At 45.6% G+C, this 23,654-nt stretch overlaps 1 protein-coding gene across 1 annotated transcript in view; it reads left to right on the top strand.

The window, feature by feature from the left end:
* The window catches only part of FBXL17 (F-box and leucine rich repeat protein 17), a 517,327-nt gene that overhangs the window by 481,137 nt on the left and 12,536 nt on the right, over positions 1–23,654 (top strand). Inside the window, exon 8 of the mRNA XM_052642856.1 lies at positions 13,744–13,886. Within this exon, the coding sequence (XP_052498816.1) occupies positions 13,744–13,886 (143 nt within the window). The remainder of the gene's footprint in view (positions 1–13,743; positions 13,887–23,654) is intronic.

Here is a 23,654-nt window from a genome sequence, read left to right as displayed (position 1 = left end):
GACAGCAGCCCCCGAGTCACAGCTGCACTGGTTACAGTCAGGGAGGGGTCACTGCACTCAACTAGCTGTGTTTCATCTTGGTTTAAAAATAGCCTTTTGCTTTTTTCCCATGATTTCCCATGATTTTAGATATTGAGTTTTGGCGCAGTAAGTGTGTTTGTTTGCCTTAAGGAGTGCTGAGTGGGTGAGAAATGACATTATAGGGAATGTCAAGTTCTTCACTTTACTCTGGTAGAATTGAGTGATCTGTCCAATAGAGCTCTGAAAAAATAAAAAGTGTTTAATCCTTTGTGAAAGTAAAACATGCCTCATGTTGAACATCTGAAAATGAACAAATACTTAAGGAAAAATATGTTACCCACAGTCTCGCCAGATACCTGCAGTCATCACTCAGTACACATTTTTAGAACAAAAGAATAGCATGAACTCCAGAGAATACAAGCAAAACCTTTTCTAAGTTTTTCCCCAATTTCCTGTGATTGTGACACCTAAAATGCATATATTTAAATGAACATCTATTGAGTCCTCACAAGTGAAGGCCCTGTGCGCGATAATGATGATGTAAATAAGAAGCAAGGTGGTCCTTGCTCCTCTCAGTGGAATTTGTATCCAGTAGACGAAGCCCAGTAAATCCCTGCCAAAGCAAGGGCACCTAGAGCAGCTGTGTAAAATCACATGCAGGGAATTTCTTTCAAATCCCACTGCGCCTAGTGATTTCTTCTCTCTGGACATTCCTGACTGTTCTCTTTCTCTCATTCCATACCCAGCCCATCAGCAAGTACTGTTGGTCCTCTCCTTAAAATCGGCTCACAGCTCGACTCCTCTCCCTCTGTTCCTGTGCCGCCCTGAGCCAGGCCACCATCCCTTCCTATCTAGGTAATTGCAATGGCCTGCTTATTCATCTGCCTGATTCTGTTCTTGCCGCCATACAGTCTGTTCTCCATCCAGAAGCTGGAGACGTCCTTTGAAAATTTTTCAGCTCATAACAACAGCCTTCTGCCACAAATTCTCCAATGTATTCTCACTTTATTTAGAGTAAAAGCCAATGCCGTTACATGGGCCTAAAAGATGGTTTTGCCCAACCCCCTTTTCCGCCAACTCCCCAGTCTAAAACCTACTATTCACGGTCTTGCTCTTGTGCTCACTCTAGAGCGAGCCAGGAGCCTGCCTCCCTCATGGGCTCGGCACGAGGTTTTCCCTATGCAGTGCCTTTCCCTCGGGCGTCTGCCTGCAGGACTTGATATCCTCTCCTTCAGATCTTTGTTCAGATGCCACTCTCTCTGCAGTCTTTCCTGTTAGTCCTAATTAAAACTAGAGCACTCCTACCCCCTGGTCCCTGCTTTATTTTTCTCCAAAACACTGTTACCGCTCAAAATCCCATATATGCTTATTATTTATTTATTTTCATAATGCAAGCTTCACAAGGGCAGGGATTTGCTCTCTTTACCCCCAGCTCCTGAAACATTCCTGGTGCCTCATAGGTGCTCAGTTAGCGTTTGCTGAAAGAAAGAGCACGATGCTGACATGCCTCCTTGTTCTCTCTTCCTATGGTTCCCTTCTGCTCAATGTCAAGACGCTTTCACAGTGCTGACTGGGCGGCTCAGCAGCGCCTCTGCTGTCACTAGCCTGTTTCTTAAATGGTAGTTGCTGAAATCGCATCGTACTTTCCTGTACTCCAGGGCAGATAGGTGTTAGTAGCCGATGCCTGCTTGAAACTGATGCTGTCTTTACAGTGGTCTGGAAAATTCAGTTCAGAAAGGGGCCAACCGAGAGAGATGACAGAGACACCACTGTACTTTTCCATATCTACGAACGGACATGTTTAAGCCCAGAATTTGCTTCTTATAAAGTGAGGAAATCTAATATAATGTCAGGATTTTGAAAAGGATGCATAATTCTTTGATAAGTAATATATGTATTTATGCAGGCTGGAATAAAAAAGAATTATTGAACCAGGGACTTTAGGTTCTCCACAAATGTTAGAGTGGTCAGGTGTTTGTTTTTTTTTTTTTCTCTTCCTCATCTCAAATTCTAAATTTAATAAGGAGATTGTCAGGGGAACCTAACATTCCACTCAAAGGGTTAGTTACCAGCAAATACAGCACCGCTGGAAATCAGAGTTGTGGATCAGATTCCTGTTCAGTGAAGGCAGGTTCTAAATGCGCCCCTTGTTCCTTACACTTTTGAAAGTCCCACATTCAGAAGTAGTTTCTGCCTGCTCAATCACATTTGTGTCTTTCTGCATTAAAATAAAAATAGTCAAGAAGGGATAAAGGGGAGAAATATTTATTCTTGCTCCTGATGCATATAAAGACCTTTATTTTTAAAAACTCCTTCATTTGAACTCTTACTTTTCCACTAGCTTGTTTATCTCATAGGAAGGAAAGAAGGCACAGCCTATAAATAATGCTTGCGTTTCCGTTTCAGGATGTATAGGGCAGGAGAGCCTCTTCCCTGAAAGGTCAAGGGCCACAGCCAGCTCACTCCCTTTCTGAGTTAGACAGTTCTCTCGCGTTGCTGTGCGGAACTTGGTAAAGCAGAGACACGTAAAATAAATGCCCGGTGTGCAGCATCCTGAAAATTCCAGCACAGTGCAGATTTTCCACTCATGTTACCCACCGTTGTCGGACAATTTTTGTTTAAGATTTATTTTTCAGTCGATTTTTAGAGGTGTAGAGTTCCTAAAGTGAAGCATACTCCACAGTCTTCGAAATTTTCACGAGGAAATGAGCATTTGGAAAGTTCTCCATGACCTTATTTCTTCCCTTGAATTTGCTTTCATATTTTAAGAAACTTTAAGACTTTTCATGTCTCCAGAGGATAGATTAAGTTTATTTTCCTGGGAGTTTTCTTCAAATTACATGGAAAATTATATGTTGTCTAGAAAACTATTCTCTGCTATAGCCTAATAATAGAAAAAATATGTATGTGCTTTTCTTCTTCAGCAGTTTAGTAGTTATTATAGCTTACTGAGTGATTGCAAGGATAGAGGCACTGAACTAGGCTTTCTGGAAATGCGTGGTGTCGGAAAAGGCACACAGCACGATTAGTCCTTAGGGAGATGAAAGTGGAGCCCACGGCGAGGCACCTCTTCAGAGCCGCTGGAGCATCTGTAATCAGAGAGACAGATACTACCAAGTGTTGGCACAGCTGTGGGCTCACTGGAGCGTTCGTGTTCCTGGTGGGGATGTAATCCGGCAGACCCACTTTAGAAAATGCTTTGGCAGTTTCTTAGGAAATTAAGCATACACTTAACCGTATGACCCATTAATCCCACTGTCAGGTATTTACCCAAATGAAATGAGAACACGTATTCCCACAAAGACACCTACGCTCGTGTCCACAGAAGCACTGTACCTGATAGCCAAAAAGCAGAGACAGCCCAAACGCCCATCTGTACTGGAGTGCATGACTTTTCAGCGTTGAGAATGAGCAGACTTCCAGTACACACAGCAATACAGACGAATCTCAGCAACATAGTGGACAGCTGAAAAGCCAGCGCAAGTGTGTTGAGTGGTTGACATTCAAAAGTAAGAATACTGGTCTGGGCGATTGGAAGTCGAGCTCGTGGCTATCCCTTTGGGGGACAGCAGTGACTGGTGCTGGGCATGAGGGTGCTGCAGGGGTGCTGGCCCTGCTGCGCGTCTCAGTCCAGATGCTGGTGCACAGCTGTGGCAACTTTGTCAGAGTTCATCAGGCTGTTCCCTGAGGACTGGTGCAGTTTTCTGCCTGCAGGTTATACTTCCAAAAATTATATTAAGACTATAAAAAAACTGAGTGCCACTTGGTTTCCACAGATTTAGGGGTTCTAGGAAAACACTCTCCACCTTCATTGCTACAAAGACTTTACCATCTAGTGGGAAGACAGGCTTGTTGATAAATAATTCTCATGTGAAACCAACTCTTCGAAGTGCTGCATTAGAGATATATACAAGTGCAATGAAGTAAAGGAAAATACTTAACAAAAAAAGGACAACTGGCAAAAATGTTATAGGCTGTAGTCACTGTTGGATTTGCTTCATATACTGGGAGGAACAGAATAATGTTTAAAAGTGGAAGACAGGCTCTACATTAGAAAGAAAGTGAAAGTGAAGTCACTCAGTCGTGTCTGACTCTTTGCGACCCCCCTGGACTGTAGCCCACCACAGGTCCTCCGTCCATGGGATTCTCTAGGCAAGAATACTGGAGTGGGTTGCCATTCCCTTCTCCATACATTAGAAACAAAGGGATTAAAGCTTTGGATTATGTACAAGGAGTTGGGACTGTTGGAGAGACAAAGTTGTTTTCAAATATCAGAACACAGAAGTTGTTTATATCCTTCAAGATGAGTTCTTCTGTTTTCAGTTGACTGCCTTTGCCTGAGTCGTAGGTTATTTTGTTCCAGAGGTTCTCAGCCGTGAGTGCACGTTGGGATCACAGGAGCTTTTATAGCTGCTCCCGAGTCAGAGTCTCCAGGGCTGGGACTCGGGTGTCCGTCCTCTTTCTAGGCGCCTGTGAGTCTCCTGAACCGCCGGGGCCAGGAGCCCCTGCTGCAGTCCTGCAGGGCAGAGGGAGCCTTCGCTGGGACCGTCACACAACAAGAAAGGCCTCTCTTTGTTTTGGGAGCTACTGTGGCTTTCACAAAGAAGAGCACTTTTCATATTTGTCTCTTTGTACCTGTGCCAAGAAATTTCTTTGCAAATGGCTTTTATCCAAGTATGACATGAAAGATGTTAATCCTACTGTTAAATTTTAACCTTAATTCTTTCAAGCACTGGGGCATTGCTTCTGATTTTATTACAGGTACATAGATCCGCAGCAGACGATAGAACTGGAAAGGACAAAATGGCACATGTAGGTCACTTGTTAATGCACTCACATGACTAATCTTTCTCCTATGAGGAAAAAGTGTATTTTTAGTCCTAACATTTATGTATCAGATCTTTCAATGTAAAAATAATACCTGCTTTCACTTAGAACATTTTAGTCCTCTACTTAGTTCATTCACTTGATATCACTCGTTAGCTTATCCATTTTCTTTCTCTTCGTTTTGAGATAAATTTTAGAATCACAGAAAAGTTGCAGAAATAGTAAAGGGTTCATATGTATTCTTCTCCCAGCTAGCTCTAATGTTGACAGCTTATATAACCATAGTGCAATGATCAAACAAGAAAATTAACTTGAAATGATAAGATTCACTAAACTACAAATCTTATTTGAATTTTACCAAATTTTTCCTTGATTTTCATGTCTGGTCCAGGATTCAATCCAGGATGTCACATTGTGTTGATACCTAGTTGTCAAGCCTCCTTACACTCCTCCAGTCTGTGACAGTTCCTCATTCTTTTCTTATACTTCTTTATCTGATACTTCATTATCTTGACCCTTCTGTTGACTACTGGTGAATCATTTATAGAATGTTTCTCACTTTGGGTTGGTGTGGTGTTCTCTTATGAGTAGATTGAAATTATTTATTTTGGTGAATAATTATTTGTGGAAATAATTAGATGATACATTTATATCTGTATATGTTATTGCTAGTGTTGTCAATTTTGATTATTTGGGTAAGGAGGTATCTGCTAAGTCTCTCCACTATAAAGTTACAACCCTTGATAGTTGATAAATACCTTTGGTGGGCTTCCTTAGTGGATCAGACAGTAAAGAATCCACCTGCAGTCCAGGAGACCTGGGTTCGATCCCTGGGTGGTGGTGGGGAAGATCCCTTGGAGAACGGAATGGCAACCCATCCCAGTAATCTTGCCTGGAGAATTCCATGGGCAGAGGAGCCTGGCAGGCTACAGTCCATGGGATCATGAAGAGTTGGACACAGCTGAGCAGCTAACACACACACAAATATCCTAGCACTATGCCAATATTATGTTTCCTCTCGAAACTTTCATTCACTGATTTCAGCATCCATTGGTATATCTTGCCTGCAATAATTAATACCGTGGCCTTCACCTGATAACATTTTTTTATTTCCCTTATTCCTTATATGTTTATTAATAGGAGCTCTTCTATAACGTGCCTTCCCTTGGCTGTTTGTTTGTATCGATATGAAGCTGTGAATGCTTGTTCAATTTTCTGAACCATAATCATAATCCAGTATTATCATTGTTTATTTTGCTGCTCAAATTGTTCTAGCTGCAGCCATTGGCAGCTCCTTCTGATTGAATCCTCTGTCCTTTTGATATACCCTCACTCTTTCATAAGCACTTCTTTTTTCTACAATCACAAGATGCCACAGAATCAGCTTCTATTTTACCTGTCCCAGGTCTGGAATTTTTCTAAGAAGCACTGATCCCTTTTATTCCATTTACTGGAGAATGATATTTAGATCTGGGTGCTTGTAGACCATTGTTACCGGGGTGTCCTTGGTCCTATTTCCACTCAGCAGAATAAGCTAGGAAATATATGTGTGTATATTAAACCAGGCATGCATGTGCTTATACCATATTTGTTAGTTATTTCTATATGTATTTATCTATCATGTGTGTCTAAAAAACCATGAGTTCATTCTCGTATCCCTGATTCCAATTCAGTACTGCAAGGTTCATTAAGCCTCCCCCCTTTTCTTATTGGTGACTTCTTTAACAGTGAGAAAACTAGCTCTCACTATTTATAATCTTGGATTATGCATGAAGTGGTTACTGAATCGCTAACTCATACCCCTGCAAGAAATAGATTTCCTAACTGGAGTGCAGTAATTTTCTGACAGTTCTGTTTGGTTTTCACTTTACAGCATTCAGTCACAATCGTGTTTCCAAAGCGACTTACTTCTTCGTTCATCCCCTTCAGCGTGGCCGTTTGACTGGTCCTGGTCACGGCGTTTATCTGTAACAGGTTCGCTTCTTCCTGTTGATGTTCTGCTTGGGCAGAATATCCTGGTTAGTTTTATTTTCTTTATTTGGGGAGATATATAAAATATTACTGTGGCTTAGAGAGTCAAATTCAGTTGAGTTCAGTTGCTCAGTCATGTACGACTCTTTGTGACCCCATGAACCGCAGCATGCCAGGCCTCCCTGTCCATCACCAACTCCTGGAGTCCACCCACACCCATGTCCATTGAGTCAGTGATGCCATCCAACCATCTCATCCTCTGTCGTCCCCTTCTCCTCCCACCTTCAAACTTTCCCAGCATCAGGGTCTTTTCAAATGAGTCAGCTCTTCATATCAGGTGGCCAAAGTATTGGAGTTTCAGCTTCAGCATCAGTCCTTCCAATGAATATTCAGGACTAATTTCCTTGAGGATGGGCTGGTTGGATCTCCTTGCAGTCCAAGGGACTCTCAAGAGTCTTCTCCAACACCACAGTTCAAAAGCATCAATTCTTCAGTGCTCAGCTTTCTTTATGGTCCAACTCTCACATCCATACATGACTACTGGGAAAACCATAGTTTTGACTAGATGGACCTTTGCTGGCATAGTAATGTCTCTGCTTTTGAATATGCTGTCTAGGTTGGTCATAGCTTTTCTTCCAAGGAGTAAGTGTCTTTTAGTTTCATGGCCGCAGTCACCATCTGCAGTGATTTGGGAGCCCAAAAGAATAAAGTCTGCCACTGTTTTCACTGTTTCCCCGTCTGTTTGCCATGAAGTGACAGGACTGGATGCCATGGTCTTAGTTTTCTGAATGTTGAGCTTTAAGCCAACTTTTCACTGTGCTCTTTCACTTTCATCAAGAGGCTCTTTAGTTCCTCTTCACTTGTGCCATAAGGGTGGTGTCAAAGCTAGAGCCAAAGAGACATTCCAAGCAGTGTGCGCCCCTCCTCCCCCCACCCCACATCTCATCCCCTGTCCTTTTCTCCCCTTCCCCACCAGCCCACTACAGGCAAACAGTCCCTGTGGTTTCTGCTGTGTCCTTCCCATACTCCTGTCATACAAGAGAGCAGATTCCTGTTTTTAATTCTGTTATGCTTTGCATAGTGGTAGCACATCATGGAAACTCTTTTGTACTTAATTTTTTCGCTGAATGACTTGAAAGTTCCAGTGGTCTTCCCGCATTTAACTTTTTTAAAGGCCGCCTGGTGTTCCATTGTGAGGATGTAGCATAGTTTAACCACTCTCCTGTGTATGGGCATTATGCCGTTTCCATTATTTTGCAACAATCAATTCTTTAATGAATAAACTTGTACATGTATAATTTTGTGTAATTAGAAGTATATATCATTGGAAGGAAAGTAATGACCAACCTAGAAAGTGAAAGAAAGTGAAGTCGCTCAGTTGTGTCTGACTCTTTGTGACCCCATGGGCTGTAGCCTACCAGGCTCCTCTGTCCATGGGATTTTCCAGGCAATAGTCCTGGAATGGATTGCCATTTCCTCCTCCAGGGGATCTTCCCAATCCAAGGATCAAACCCGGGTCTCCTGCATTGTAGAGAGACACTTTACCATCTGACCTAGACAGCATATTAAAAAGCAGAGACATTACTTTGTCAACAAAGGTCTGTCTAGTCAAGGCTATGGTTTTTCCAGTAGTCATGTATGGATGTGAGAGTTGGACTATAAAGAAAGCTGAGCACTGAAGACTTGATGCTTTTGAACTGTGGTGTTGGAGAAGACTCTTGAGAGTCCCTTGGACTGCAGGGAGATCCAACCAATCCATCCTAAAGAGATCAGTTCTGAATGTTCATTGGAGGGTCTAATGTTGAAGCTGAAACTCCAATACTTTGGCCACCTGATGCGAAGAGCTGACTCATTTGAAAAGACCCTGATGCTGGGAAAGATTGAGGGCAGGAGGAGAAGGGGACAACAGAGGATGAGATGGTTGGATGGCACCACTGACTCAATGGACATGGATTTGGGTGAACTCCGGTAGTTGGTGATGGACAGGGAGGCCTGGCGTGCTGTGGTTCATGGGGTCGTAAAGAGTCGGACATGACTGAGCGACTGAACTGAACTGATTCAGGGTAGATTCCTAGAAAGGGCGTTCCTTTGTCAGAATTGACTACATGCATGCTCATTTCATTCAGTTACTCTGTTTGCCTATGGAAACACCTTTCAGTGAGTTCATGTATTACCTTGATCATCATATGTTTCTGAATTACAGCTTTGAATGTGTAACTTTTTAAAATTCAAGTTTATTAGTTATACTTAGCATGTTAAAATGTATTAAAATTGCATTTGGGATAAGGAATTAGTCTTGCATAATTCATCCTTTGCCAAGGCTTCATAAGTACCACTGTAATATGTCAGCAGCCCCTAGTAAAGGCAGCAATCGTGCTTTCCATTTATGCTTTCCTCCCCAGTGCAGTCTACGAGTTCATGATCACTGACGCAGAGGAGGACTCAAGAGCTCCAGCAGTGACATAGTGACGGCGCATTTAGATGATGCTGTCGTCTGCCCAGAGCTCTCCATGTTTCAAAACTCATTCAAGTCTTCATTTTTAGTCCACTGGGCCACTGTAGAATGGTGTGGGAAAATATCTAATAAGTCATCATATTTATGCAGTGCAAAGCCCTTTACACGTATTTTCTCACTTGAACCTCAGACCAAGCCTGTGAAGTAGGCAGGACAAATAGTCAACCTCCCTGTTGTGCAGGTAAGGGAGCTGAGACACAGGAAAGTTACAGTGTTGTTCTAAGGTCAGCATCTACTAAGCAGTGAGGCCGCAAGTGAATCTGAGACCATACCACAATACTGGTTTAGCAGCTCATGGAGAATGAAAAAAATATCCAAAGATAGGACATATTCACAGAGAGGTAAATTACTCAGTATATATTTTGGAATTTAAAGATTCTCTTGGACCCTGTTTTACAGATACAGGGCAAATACTTGGCTACCTCTGAGCTGTACCGTTTCAGTCCTGAATGGTGGTAAAAGGAAATATATTCTGAATATACACGGCCTCCTTCACCACGCTGGGCACTGCTGCTGTGACAGTGAGCCCTTGCTCCGGAGCCAGACTATCTCCATTTGCACCCTTGTTTTGCCACTTAATAGGGTTGGAGAAGGCAATGGCAACCCACTGCAGTGTTCTTGCCTGGAGAATCCCAGGGACGGGTGAGCCTGATGGGCTGCCATCTGTGGGGTCGCACAGAGTCGGACACGACTGAAGCGACTTAGCAGCAGCAGCAGCAGGCGTGGGGCCTTGGAAAGGCATCTAGCCTCAGTTTTCTTACCTCTACCATGCCTGATTTTTTTGTAGGTCTATTTGTTGTTGTTGTTCAGTTGCTCGGTCGTGTCCGCCTCTTTGCGACCCCATGGACTGCAGCACACCGTTTCCCTGTCTTTCACCATCTCCCAGAATTTGCTCAAACTCATGTCCATTGCGTCAGTGATGCCATCCAGCCATCTCACCCTCTGTCATCCCCTTCTCCTCCTGCCTTCAATCTTTCCCAGCATCAGGGTCTTTTCCAATGAGTCAGCTCTTCGCATCAGGTGGCCAAAGTTTTAGAGTTTCAGCTTCAGCATCAGTCCTTCCAGTGAACACTCAGGACTGATTTCCTTTAGGATGGCCTGGTTGGATCTCCCTGCTGACCAAGGGACTCTCAGAAGTCTTCTCCAACACCACAATTCAGAAGCATCAATTCTTCATCTTTATAGTCCAACTGTCACATCCATACATGACTACTTTTGGGTAACTAGAGGGATTAAAAGTAACTTCACCAGAAAGGCTCCCTGGTGCCACCTAGACATCACTCTGACAGTGATCATTCCATTTCCTTCAAAGCGCTGGTTGCACTTTGGGATCACGTATACCTCTCGTCCGCTTCCCATCTGTGTCTCCTCCTAGAACGTGGGCTTCGTGGCATCGAGGACTCGGCCCACTTCTGCTCCTCTTTGTATCTCTTGGGCCCGATGCTCCTAATCACTGAATGGACGTTTCTTGGCTCCGTCCACCACTTCCTTGGCCTTGTTTTTATTTCAGCCTCGTAGGATGGCCTGCAGCTCCCCTGTCCCTTCACGTCTCTCTGCCCTGCCATGCGCTATTTCCTTAGCCTGCCATACCAACCCTCGCGCCTGTGTCTTTCTGGAGAATCCTTTCTCAAGATCCCTCGAGACCTAGCTCAGCTCTTCCTTGAGGGCTCCCGTGACCCCTCTCGTCCCCTAAAGACTGAGGGGCTGCCCTGTCCCTTAGCGTGTCTCTGTAACAGAGCCGGCCACATTGCACTCATTGGTATGCTCAGCGAATATGTTTAAGAACTGACTCGGTAGCAGGCACATGCTAGGTGCTGAGGATACAGCAGTGGGCAGATCTGTCATCCCAATGGGAAAAGGGAACGACAGAAAGAAAAGTGCATAGGTAAGCAAGCAAGTAATAGCGGAAAAGTGATGGAGCAGTTAGTTCTGAGACGCTGACCTTTGCCCCAAGATCTGAAAAGTGAGAAGTTTGGGGGTGGGAGCACTGGGGAGTGAGCCGTGTTGTGACTGTGTACCTGGCTGTTCCCCATTCCCACCCAAGCCCCTCCCCGCGCCCCACCTCCTGAGGGCCCTCCTGACCGGCGCTCGAGCTCTGTGACCCTGTGCGCCCCCTGGCGCCCCGCGCTGGCCCTGCAGCCTGTGGGCCTCGCCAGGGCCGGGCCCAGGGTTCCGGGCTCCCGGCGCTGAGTGCACCCGGGGCAGGCTGCCGGCTCCAGCCTGCTACCTTGAGATGACGGGAAGACTCTCCCGGCATTCTGCGACCCAGTTCCCTGCTCTTTAAAAAGGAACTACTATAAGGCTTTGGGGAGTTGCTGTCAGGATTAAATGAGAAAACATGCCTGAAATTCCTAGCCCTGTGCCCAGCACCTGGGTCGTCCGTCAGTGCTGGAGAAAGGGCTCTAGTGTGCTCCCAAGGTTTTTGTCGCATCAGTGAATGAGTTAAGGAAAAGGAAAATTTAATTCTTACCTCAGTAAACAGAACTATGGCAAAACAGAAACTGAATACCTTGACTGCATCTTCAGCTGTCTTAGCTATGGTGTTTTAATTTAGACAAAAAAGAAGGGAAACCAGGGGATTGCCATGCGCTAGTGACTTGAGCACCCAGAACCGGCAGTTGGTGACTGTCCGTGTGCCCATCAAGCGGCCTCGGGAAGCTCCGCTGATCATCTGAGTGACCGGCGTCTGCAGAGTGCGGAGCCTTCACGTTCCAGCCCCAAGCCCTGATGGAAAGGCACAGTCCACCCATGTGGGGTCACCTTGCATCTGGCGCTCCTTTCGAGGTCATAATTCGAGCACTTCGTAGTGAAAAGGATTTCTTTCGTGCCTTCTAATTCTTCTGTCATAAGAGAGCCTGAGGATATCATAACCAATGAATTTTATGACACTACCAGAGACAGCAACAGTTTTCTTAGGTCAGGAACACCGATAGGATTAACCTGAGATGCTGCTTATACTACACGAAAAAATCACTCTGACGGCGCAGCACACCTTGGGCAGATCGCTCCTGCCCTGTCCCGCCTCCTCGGAAAACTAAAGGCCAGCATAGCATGTGCACAGTTGAGGACATCAGCGAACTGATATCCTGAGGAACTTCTGGGATTTTTTTTTTCTTCCCTCATATTAATAGCATTTTCACTGGAAAACACTGGGATCATGACTGTTGTTTTTATAAACTTTAAATATCTGGCGCATTAGGAATGCTTTGATACTTGAATACATAGGCATGAGTTTTCTAGTTTAAAAAATTGCTGAGATAATTAGCAAAGAGGTTTTTGCCCTGTGTTTTTCCTGCAAGCTTTAAGAGTTAACATTTATTTACAGGAGTACTTCCTCTGCTCTGATCATTCTGGTCAATGGGAGAATATCGTCTGCTTTCCATGTCACAGGAGTCAGCTCATCCTATCTTAGAATGAGGAAATAATTAGCAAACAGTTATCATTCCTTTTCAATATTTGTGGCGTCGTGTTCAGAGTTTTCCTCTACACACCAATGCACCGTAAACGTTGTCTGGCTGGAGGTATTGAAATCTGTTTTGCTGTGCTGCAAACGTAGAGGTGTGTGTGTTTCACTAGAAGCCTGTAGCCAAGAGCCACATTCGCCGACTGGATGCTCTGACGGGGTGACAGGTTATGGAGCCCTGCAGTGACGTGTGGTGTACATCACAGACTGTGGGATAAACCTCTGTGCGTCAGTAGAGGTACAGGGCTGAACGGCCAAGCAGACTAGGGGCAGGGGTAGTGTTTGTGTGACCGGCTTCATCCCCTGTGTCAATAAGAGGAAGACTTCCGATACGGTGCGGACATTCACCATAACAAATGCTAGCACCAGCTAAATTCAACTCTGTGTATAATGTCCTCTTAATTCCCAGCTGTCTCGAGAAGGACTAATGTGAAAGATGTTATACACTCTTACATTTTATAGATCATGAACAGATGGGGGAAAGTGTGCCAATTGGTAAAGAAATTCATATGCAGAATAACACACCTCAAAATGGTGTTTCTGAAGGTTTTTCTTTTTTAAAATTATTAAATTTATCTTGGATAAAATTTAATTACTCCTTGGGGGTTTCCTGTAATGTTATATGCGTAATTCATTTGAGTTTATGCCCTCTACAGATATGAATGTTCGGAAGTACAGGTAACCTTGTAATGAATAAAACTGATAAAAGGTTGTGTTCCAATAAAAGGGAAATTATGGAATGATTATTCACTTTGTGAAAGGCTCTGTCATAGGGCACGCTTTCCTAAAGCATTTTAAATTGGATTGCATTTACGAAACATTCGTTTATACACAATATTTCAGGAACAAATGTAGTGAGGAAATGAGAGAACTAGTCATAATAAGATAGAGACCCCTTCCGCTGCTGACATGTGTGCTTCCTGTCTTCCTCTGCCTCCCCTCGCAGCTCTAATAGCCATCGGGCGATACAGCATGACAATAGAGACCGTGGACGTCGGCTGGTGTAAAGAGATCACGGACCAAGGGGCCACCCTGATTGCACAGAGCAGCAAGTCTTTAAGATACTTGGGGCTGATGAGATGTGATAAAGTGAGTTGCCTGTCGACCTTCTTTCCTACGTATCAGTGTCGTTTACAGCTTGATATTAGATTCTTCTTCGCTACCTGGGTATATATATGTACACATGCACGTACTTATGTTATTACAGGTATGCATGGGAAGCTGCCTGGTTTTCTAAACTAATCTGAGATGATCTTTGAATATCTCTGTTTAAAAATGAATGTTTGTGCTTATGCAGAAAGAAAACAGCAATCACACACACACTTAACTTAGATTTTGGCTTCCTGTCCGCAAGTCCGCGGACCACAATTAAGCGTGTTTGCGTGGCACACTGCAGTGCGTGTGGCTTAACAGTGAAATTCCGCTCAGGTTCCAAGTTTCCCGCAGCAGTAAGTTGGAAGGCCCGCTGCCAGATGATGCTGCCGCAGTCTGAAGTGCTCACTGCTCAGCGTCTTTGTGTTCTGGCCCTCGGGGGGCAAGAAAGGGCCCATGAGGCAACGTTAGGTGGGAATCCCCACACTGCAGATGCTGCTTTTCACACATGTTGAGAAGCGGCCCTAGAGGCCCCACCGAAGGTCAGTGGAGCTGGCCAGAGGCATGAGCCTGAGTTTGAGAAGTTGGGCTGCATTTAATAAAGATGATCAGAAGCTGTACTGATAACCAGGCATTGGAGAGGCACTTTCCCCTTTGTCTCTTTTACGTTTTCCCGGTAACAAATCTAGGAGATGGTCTGTGCTGCGAAGGGGAGAAAACGGAGCTCAGAAGGACCAGACACTGGCCCCATGCCCCCGATCCAGGGTGGCACCCCAGATCTTCAAGCCTGTGGCCAGTGCCCGGGGCCCACCCCAGGGGCTGTCTCCAGAGAAGGGGGTGCTTCCTTGGAAAAGACCCACCTCAGCTACTGGCTCTGAAAATGTTGGCAGCTTGTAACAGTTTATACACATGTGCTGCTTTTTGTGATTGGTGATTAGGGACAATGTAGCAAAAAAGCGTGAAGCTAAATATATATGCCTCTCAAAGGGCATGCATTTTCTAAATGTAGCAAATTTGGGGACAAATAAGAATGGCCCAAATTCTCTGTGCGCTTTGTCAGTTTTGTTAATTGACCTAGTTCTTTTTTCCAGATGTTTTACAATCCCAACTTACACCAGACCTTTCCAGTTAGTTATGATTAGAGAGATTTTATATACTCAGCCCAGCCTAGAGCGCTGACTGAGTTTATTACTGAGCAACAGCGGAGAGCCCGGGGTGGCAGCCCGGGGTGGCAAGTCTCTCTTAAATTTCACTACTAACTAACTTTACACTGCTACTAACCCTGTCACTTCAAAATGATTCCTTTTAAAACAAGTGAAAGAGTCCATAGCCGGCAGAGTGTTCTAGAAACCCCGAACAGTGACAGCAGAACTCTCCGGCTTCTGCCTGAAGGAATCGCTGCACACGAACTGCCTGCGCAAGGGCAGGAAAAGGTGAGCATTCACAGCCGGGTCCATGCGCCCACAGCCTCTGGCGGAGGCCACCGTGTTTCTAGTCCAGACTCTAGACCTGTCGAGATAAGCACCCTCTTTGGAGCTGAATTTGGTACTCCAGTTAGTTAAGAAGATCCTTTCAGATGTATTTGCTGACTAGCATTTTGCCAATTTTCAGTAAGTGGAAGGATCCTTTTCTGCATAAATGCAAATTCGTCCAAAGTAGGGCTGTCACAATCCAGCCCGCTGTCACCAGCCCAGCCCTGCCGGCCAGCGTCCTCAGGCTTAAGGCAGTTTAGGGCCAAACGCGGGAGGTTCTGTGCGGACGGAAGAAGTTTCCAAACCACACCCAAAGCGCACGTAGAGCCACGCACTAAAAAGCCTGCTGGTTGACTAAGTCAGTAAGTGTTAGTCGCTCCGTCGTGCCCAGCTCTTTGCAGCCCCATGGACGGTAGCCCACCAGGCTCCTCTGTCCATGGGATTTCCCAGGTAAGGGTACTGGAGTGGGTTGTCATTTCCTTCTCCAGGGGATCTTCCCGACCCAGGGATCGAAGCCAGGTCTCCTGCACTGCAGGCAGACACTTTATCAATGGAGCTGCGCCTGCTGGTGGGTTTAGCTGGATGGAAACCCAGCGTGAATGCTCTGTCTTCCACATGTGTACTATGCTGTCCATCTCCAGGTTCCATACTCCAAGGAGTATGTGAGTAGCCGAGAGCCAAAAGGTAGCAGTTGAGGACGTGGACTCTGGAGCCAGAGATGAGGCGCAGATCTGGGGTCTGCACTTCGCTGTGTCAGCTCGGACAGGTTGACCTCTGAGTGCTTCCGTCTCCTCATTTGTAAAACGAGGATAATAACTGTACCCGTCTTGTAGAAATGCTGTATTTACACGAGTGGACATATATCAAGCCCTTAGAGTAATGCTTGTTACATATAAAATGCTTAATGTTAATAATTATTCTTATCATCAACAATATTATATTAACCTGGGTCTTGATTTTTCAATTTGCAAATGAGAAAAAATTGCATTGTCTGCTATCCCATTTTTGAAAGGAAATCTTTAGAAAGAGGAAAGACATGAACTGAAAGATGTTGCCATTTCACTTTTCCCTCACTTAAATTTAAGATTTTTATTTCTACATAAATAGATCAATAATTGCATATTAAACACACTCTACGAAGGGAAACTGATGCCTCTGAGGGATAGTGTATTTGGAATCAACTTACTGATCCAGGCATAAGGCTGAAGAAAGATTTGCAGTGGGGAACAAAGGTGAGTTAAAGATGAAACTATTCAAATAGGCAGGAAAGCAAAAAGAAAGAAATAAGAAAAATGATGAAGGAAAGGATATTAGAACCAAAACCGGAAACAGTGCAGTTCTGTTTAGGAGGCAAAGAGCCACTGTCCGTCTCCGTGTGGTCCTCTGTGCCAGCAAAGACAGCAGGAAGAAAGTTCGTTTGGGCCTCTCACTCATCTCCATGTACCTTAATCTAAGCTGCTAGCCCCTGGAGGCTTCTTCAGTTGAGTTCTCTGTCCCCTCTCTCCACACCACCTAGAGCCAAAGGCGGGGGCAGAGAGATGCCCTGGCCTCCGCAGCGAGCCCCCCTGGCAGGCCTGCGGTCGGCGGGCTTCCTGATCTGGAGGCGGACGGGCTTCCTCACGTCCATGTGTCCCAGGGCCGGTGCCCTGCGATCCTGGGCTCTTCCGAAATGCTGAAACCCGATTCTATTTTCTTTCACTCGGGGCCACTTATATTTGATTCGGAAGCTATACTTTAAAAATGTCTGCTTTTTTTGCCCCCTCACTTGAGCTTTTGAAGAATTAAATAACAAAATACATTGTTATCTGTTGTAGGGGGGAAAAGGTGTTTTTCTTCCTCACGCTTTCATTAGATAAAGAACAGATGAGAAAATATATCCTTTGTAGATGAAAGCAGCATGTACTTAGATTATCAGACAGCGTCTAAACTCAACAGCAGTAAATCTGTCTGGCAGCAATGGGTGACTCCTAGGAAGGAGTCCTCCAGTCGTTAGACAAATGCAGTGTTCCCCTTGTGCTTGTAAAATTAGGAAGCACATTAAGAAGCCCCTGTGTGAGTAGCTCTTCCGATTGCTGGATGGATAAGCATGTTAGAGGCATTACTTTGGGTTTGAAGCCGACGCCACTTAATCCCCTAAACTTCAGTGCATTGTGAAAGCGCAGAGAAGAGAGCGCTGTGTGAGACGGCTTTGATGAACTGGGGTGAACTTATATTCTTAAAGACTGTTCAAAGGCTTACTTGACCTTGGGAATTAGAGTTGACCCGAAGTCACCTATCAACTTAACACGCATTTATTTGGTGATTTAGTTAAAACTACTTGTATAACCAACGGGACTCTCTAATAAGAGCAATATGTTTTTTTCTGCTTTCCGCAATTATAGACAGTCAGTCGCTTTGGTCATGGAAGTCGTTTTCACAACTTCAGTGAATTCTAGATTCTATTCAGATCTGTTTCTTCTAATAATATGGTATTTTCCTCACTTCTTACATGGCAGTTTAGATGGAGAACAAAACTAAGAAGGACCAAAAAAAAAAAAGTTCCTGGGAAAGCTGTAGGGCCAATGGAAATGCAGTGTTCAAGGTTAATGAAAAATGTTTGGGGTAACAAGGTTGATGAAAAGCAAGGGAGCCCAGTGGTGTGGCATTGGCTGAGAAAACAGACCTCGCCAGAGGCAGGCCGGCTGGTTTGGGAAACCTCCGTGATAAAATGTCGCGGTGGAAACCTCTGCAACGTGTGTTAATACAGAAGTTTGGAGACAGAGGGCCTGAATTATGAGCAGCAAATAACATCATAAATGTAGCAATTCTCAAATGCCAAACCCTTGTGAAAAGCAGTTGGATGAAAAAATTCTGGAGCTTTTAAAAGCTCCCTTTCACTTTCTATATTTTTTTCTTTTTCTGTAACTTCATGCAGAACTAATTTTATACACTGTTCATTTGATTTGAAAATGCCAGCGTCTGGGGTAGCATTAAAGAGCATTATTGAGGGAGCCACTCTTGGCAAAGCGCTTGGCTGGAAATGCTTGTTGGCGCTCACGTGTCTGTGGAGTCGTTGATGGGTGTGGGGAGCCCCCGCTCACCCCACTGTGCTCTCTGCCCAGAGCAGGTGGCAGCCCTTCAGTGGGGAAGCCGCCTTGCCTCGGCCCATAGGGGCGCCAGGAGGGCCATGGGGGCCACCCGACTTAAGGAGCAGACGTAAATAGATTCTGAAAGGTCCACCCCAATGTCCTCTGACCAGAGCCTCTTGGAATTTCTTTGATTTCTAGTTGACATAAATTAGAATTACACAGGCGTGAAGAGTCCGCCCAAAAAAGATCAGAGAGACTGCTGGGGGAGGAGAGTTGCCTCTGTGATCCTATTGATTATCCAGCTGCCTTGAGGCCAGGGGCCTCCACGGAGGCCGACTATTATTGATCCACACACCATGGAAATAATCAAATTAATTCATTTCTCATCAAACTGCCACTGCCAAGACCTTTCTCCTCACCTGCCCTCATTCCTGAAGTGCTTAGTTGAGGAGCGAAACAGATGATCTCTTTTAATAAGGGATGATTTCTTCAGGTCGTAAGAAATCCTTGTTTTCACACAGGGTTTCTCTCATTGAAATGGTGGAGAGATTTAATCAAATCAATGAGCAGTCAATGCAGAAAGAAAGTAAGGGAGACCAGTCAGTTCCTTAAGGCCAGGAATCTGCTTTGCAACCTTAAAATATCAAGGGCCAAGTTTTGCGTGCCCAATGTAATGTAAAAATATTCAGGAGGAATTGACCACTGCGTTGTTTTTTTTTCAGGAAGTAATTATGGTAAGAGAAAGCCTCAACAGCCTAAAGATTTCTGCGTAAAAAATGGAGTTTTCATCAGCTTATTTAGGAGCCGTGAGCAGGAAAGCCCTACGGGGAAAATAATATAGGACTCTGTAACTATTATACAGAACTAACTGGAAAAATCAGTTTAGGGGAAAATAATTTGCGGGGCCCTGTGTCCAGGACTGTTTGGATAGCAGTTCAGCCATGAAACAAAACGTGTACCTGCAGGGGCTGCCCTTGCCTGTAGTGTGTCCACAGCTGTCTCCAGGTTGCCGGTAGCCAGAATTTTAAGATCGCAAATGTATGCCTTATCAAGGAAAACAAAACAAAAATGCTCCCCTGACAAGGCGTGAGCGGTCTGACGGTATCAGATGGGGCGGTCGTGGGAGACATATCCGTTCCCCAAGCTGTCCGCCAGGCCACGTGCTCCAAGAGAGGATGTGAAAATCGGAGAGTTGTGTCTGGTTGGGGCTCTAAAATCCAAACTCGAGTCCTTCGCTTGAAATATCAGCATCTTGTTCCTTTTGCTGATAAAACAGTTTCTCCCAGTGATTTCTGCACAGGAGCACTTTAAAACACATTTTTACAGCCCTCTCCTGATTATCCCTGGTAATTGAAACAGGGAAAAAAACATCAGCTGAAATTCAGAGGTTATCTCTCCACCTCATTTTAGGCAAGGCCCCATCTCCTCCTCTTTCAGCCCTCCTCGCCTGAAGTTCTCCAGAGCAGTCACTGAAGGCCTTTCTAGTGTTTAAGTAATAAAGTAGGAAAGCCTGCTGTGGCACCTCACACAGTGGTCACCCTGGTGAGCGCTAGGGGCAGACCTCTACGTTTCCAAATTCTTCACTCTTTGCTTGACTGTCTGTGGGGCTTCGGATAGCTTAAGCTCTAAAAGCCTGTTTTACCGTCTGAAAAATGGGATCATATTTGCACCACAGGATGGTTATGAGATTAGATGAGATACTTCAATAAAGGACTCAGCCCAAGGCCATGCAGTCTGTAAGCGCGCAGAGTCAGCTACCATGACTGTTATCATTATTGACTCACGTATGCACATAGCTGCCCTGGAATCAGATATCTAACCATGATGTGAACTGCCCCGTTCATGTATTCTAGCCATGAATATAAATTCACATGCTCAGATCTTACAAAGAAAACCTAGGCCCCTGAGACTCAAACAACAACTTTTTTTTTTTTTTAATCTGTTTTATGAATAGCTGCTGCTGCTGCTAGTTAGGACCCATTAAATGATGGTCAAACGTATGGAGGACAAAACCTCGAGACCTGCAGGGCTAAGTCCTTTCTTGTGAACAGAGAGAGTAAGGGCTCGGCAAGTCAGACCGCCCGTCAGTTCCACGCTGGTGTGTTTCTTCAGGGAAGACCGCCTGTCCCTGGAACCTTTTAGGGGGTGTGCAAGTGGCTGCTTGTGTCTTGCTCACTCCTTTTGTGGGACTGATGCATGGTGAAATGTTTTTTTAAAGGAGGAAAGAGGAGGCCTGCCATGCTGCAGGGTGAATAGAATGTTATGTTGGAGTTTGCCTGAAGCATCATTGCTTTGCAGTAAATAGTCTCCTTGGAACTCTGATTTGGCTTAAGTAGTTATGAAAGTGAAAGTGAAGTCGCTCAGTCGTGTCCGACTCTTTGCGACCCTGTGGACTATAGCCCAACAGGCTCCTCAGGCCATGGGATTCTCCAGGCAAGAATACTGGAGTGGGTAGCCATTTCCTTCTCCAGGGGATCTTCCCGACCCAGGGATTGAACTCAGGTCTCCCACATTGCAGGCAGACGCTTTAACCTCTGAGCCACCAGGGAAGCCCCTAAGTAATTATAAGGAGAGTTAAGGTTGGAGGGTCATATTGGTTTTTTCTGATTTAGAAATAGAAGAGGTTAACAGGGAGTTCTTACAGGAATTCAGACCCCAGCACTCCTAAGCATCTCACTTCGCAAAGTAGAAATGAGGGCCGCCTGCCAACACTCTGGAGACTGGGGGTTCTGTGGGTCCCTGGAAGGGGGCCCCCCAGCCAGCCCCCCAAAACCCGGCCACTCAGCACCAGGCTACCAGGGGCTACCACGTCTGGCAAGTAGTTTTTCAAGAGAAAGCCTCAGTTTCCTTCCCCAGCCTCCAATGTTTATTGTATATTTTATCAGTGTATTCAAAAAGCATCTGTTGAGCTCCTTACTATGTAACTATAACAGGGGACAGGTGAGAAAAAAACAGTGAACGAGATCAGAGTTCCTGGCCCATGGAGCCTGCAGCCCGCTGGGGAAGACAGACAAGCAAATGGGCAGGCACAGTGGCATCAGGGTGCCAGAAATTCTGTTTCTTCTGCGCGAAGAACCTCGCTTTGGCCTCACGTAGCTTTCAGCAACCGTCCTTGGAGTTTTGTCTTTCTGGCCCTCGACGGTTCAGTTGCCGGAAAGGACCAACTGTGAACACTTGCCGTTACTTTTCACCACCCCCGACAGGTCTTTCCACGCTGCAGCCGACAGCGACTTCCATCTCACTGACTCCGCTTTCCGCCTTCCTGACCACAGCTCGCTCCATCCCCGAGCAGCTACACCCGCGTGGCGCCAGGCCCCTGGCTCCTGCTGCCCCTCCCAGGCAGCCTCTCTGCACCTGCATCCCCTTATCGGTGGAGTGGGAATGAGAGGAGCACCGATCTCAGGGCTGTTGGGAGGATTAAGGGAGTCGGTGCCTGTAAAGTTCCTTTCCGGAAGAAAGTCATGGGTGTGAGCCCTCACTTGTGGTGGTGGGTTCTTGCATCCTCATCCCCAGGACACCCTCCTCCTAAGAAAGTAAGGACTGTGGGGTCCTAGCCTGTGCTGTACAGCCAGGCCCTGCTTCAGTGGCTGGTGCGTTACAGATAGTAAACGAACACGCAGTGGACAGTGGACAGGTGGCTTGCGGGTTGTCCCCACCTGCGCTCTGTGCGGCCCCAGGGTCCTGAGGAGGTGCCTGCGAGCCTCTTAGGGATGACAGGGTGGCTAGGAGGCCAGAGGGCCTGTCCCGGCACCTAACAGCAGCCCCAGTGACCCCACTTTGACTGCTTTATCCGCTTGGCTTATCTATTTGATTTGTTTACTTATTTATTACTTTGGTTTGCCGAAGTATCATACAACCAAAAGCGAGTTTGAAAACCATTAGATCCCACTGCTTGTGACTCATTTGACAGAAAATAAAAACGTATCTATTTCGCGTTCACTTTTCAGGGAATAAATAAGTGAGTAAGAAAGACGACACCTTGGATTTAGAACCAGTTCCCTGTGGCTGGGGGGCCCTGAGTGCTGCCTCGGGGGCCCAGGTCAGTCAAGGACGGAGTTCAGACATCTGCGGTGTGACGAGACGCACCTGTCCGAGCCTAAACCTGAACTGCTCTAATTCATGTAGAGCCTCTCTTCTGAAAGGCAAAACTGTCGCTTGTTTATGCAGAAGAAATTTTTGCTGCTAATAGAGTTATTTTAGGAAACAGGTCAAATCTGTAAATTCTACCTGCTGGAAATTCAGTTTTAGAAAGATTTCTTTTTTTTAATCAGGTGTCCACTAGTGATTACCATCGCTCTAAAGCTTTATGTAAGAAAATAAAAATTGAAATCAAGAAAGCCATTAAGCACAAAAGAAAACATAATTTTAGGTTCTGAGCATTTTCTCTCTCAATTGTGTTTTTCAGCTTAACTTGCTCAAGTCTAAGTTAGAAACACACAGATGTGTTCCCATAAATATGTTACACTCGCTGCTCCCTCAGTGACAGTGTTTATTAATTATCCTATTAGGACCCAGCTCTCCTCAGGTAGTCTTTTGGGGTGCCACCAGGTCTTCCCCAGTGGTTTTGTCCATCCAGGCGTCCCACACATGTCAGGATTGGTTACCTCTGCTGCACGTGCAAATCTGTACGAAAGATGTACAGCCTTGCAGGATGGGTCAGTACCATGGGTTTGCAGCCTCAGGACATCCTATCCCAGACTACACCTGAAGTTTCCACCTGGCTTGAAACATCCTTCTGGGTGGAGGCTCGCTCTGTGGAACAGGGAATGAAAACATCGCTGATTTTTCTCTCTGACGGTCTAGTTGCTGGACGCCTGTCACCCTGGTCCCCAATCAGAGGCTTCAGGTCGGCAAGCCCCCGTTCTCACTTAGTGCTGCAGGCGTTTCTGTGATCCCCGTTCTTCCAGATTCCTTGTAGCTTTCTCGCCGGTGAGTAGCAGCAACGCTAGTGTTGACAGGCAACCCACATTTCCCGAGAAAGAGACAGCCTGAAGCCAGGCCAGTGGTGATACTGACAGAGCCGAGCACTTCGACCATCGCGGGTTCTGGGTGGAGAGGCTGCATCTGGCCAAGCTGACTGCGTCTGTGAGCCTCTGCCTCTCTCAGGCTCCTCGCATCCTCGGTGTCCGTCTCTCTCTGCTTTGGGATTTTGAGATGAGTTTTTTTGCCACCCAAGAGTAATATTTCTTACCTCTGTATAAAAAAATACATCCTCGAAGGCCTTG

The sequence above is a fragment of the Budorcas taxicolor genome, chromosome 7 (assembly GCF_023091745.1).
Source record: "Budorcas taxicolor isolate Tak-1 chromosome 7, Takin1.1, whole genome shotgun sequence".
Taxonomy (NCBI): domain Eukaryota; kingdom Metazoa; phylum Chordata; class Mammalia; order Artiodactyla; family Bovidae; genus Budorcas; species Budorcas taxicolor.
Note: the sequence above shows the minus strand (reverse complement) of the source record. Positions and strands in the feature narration are given on the sequence as shown.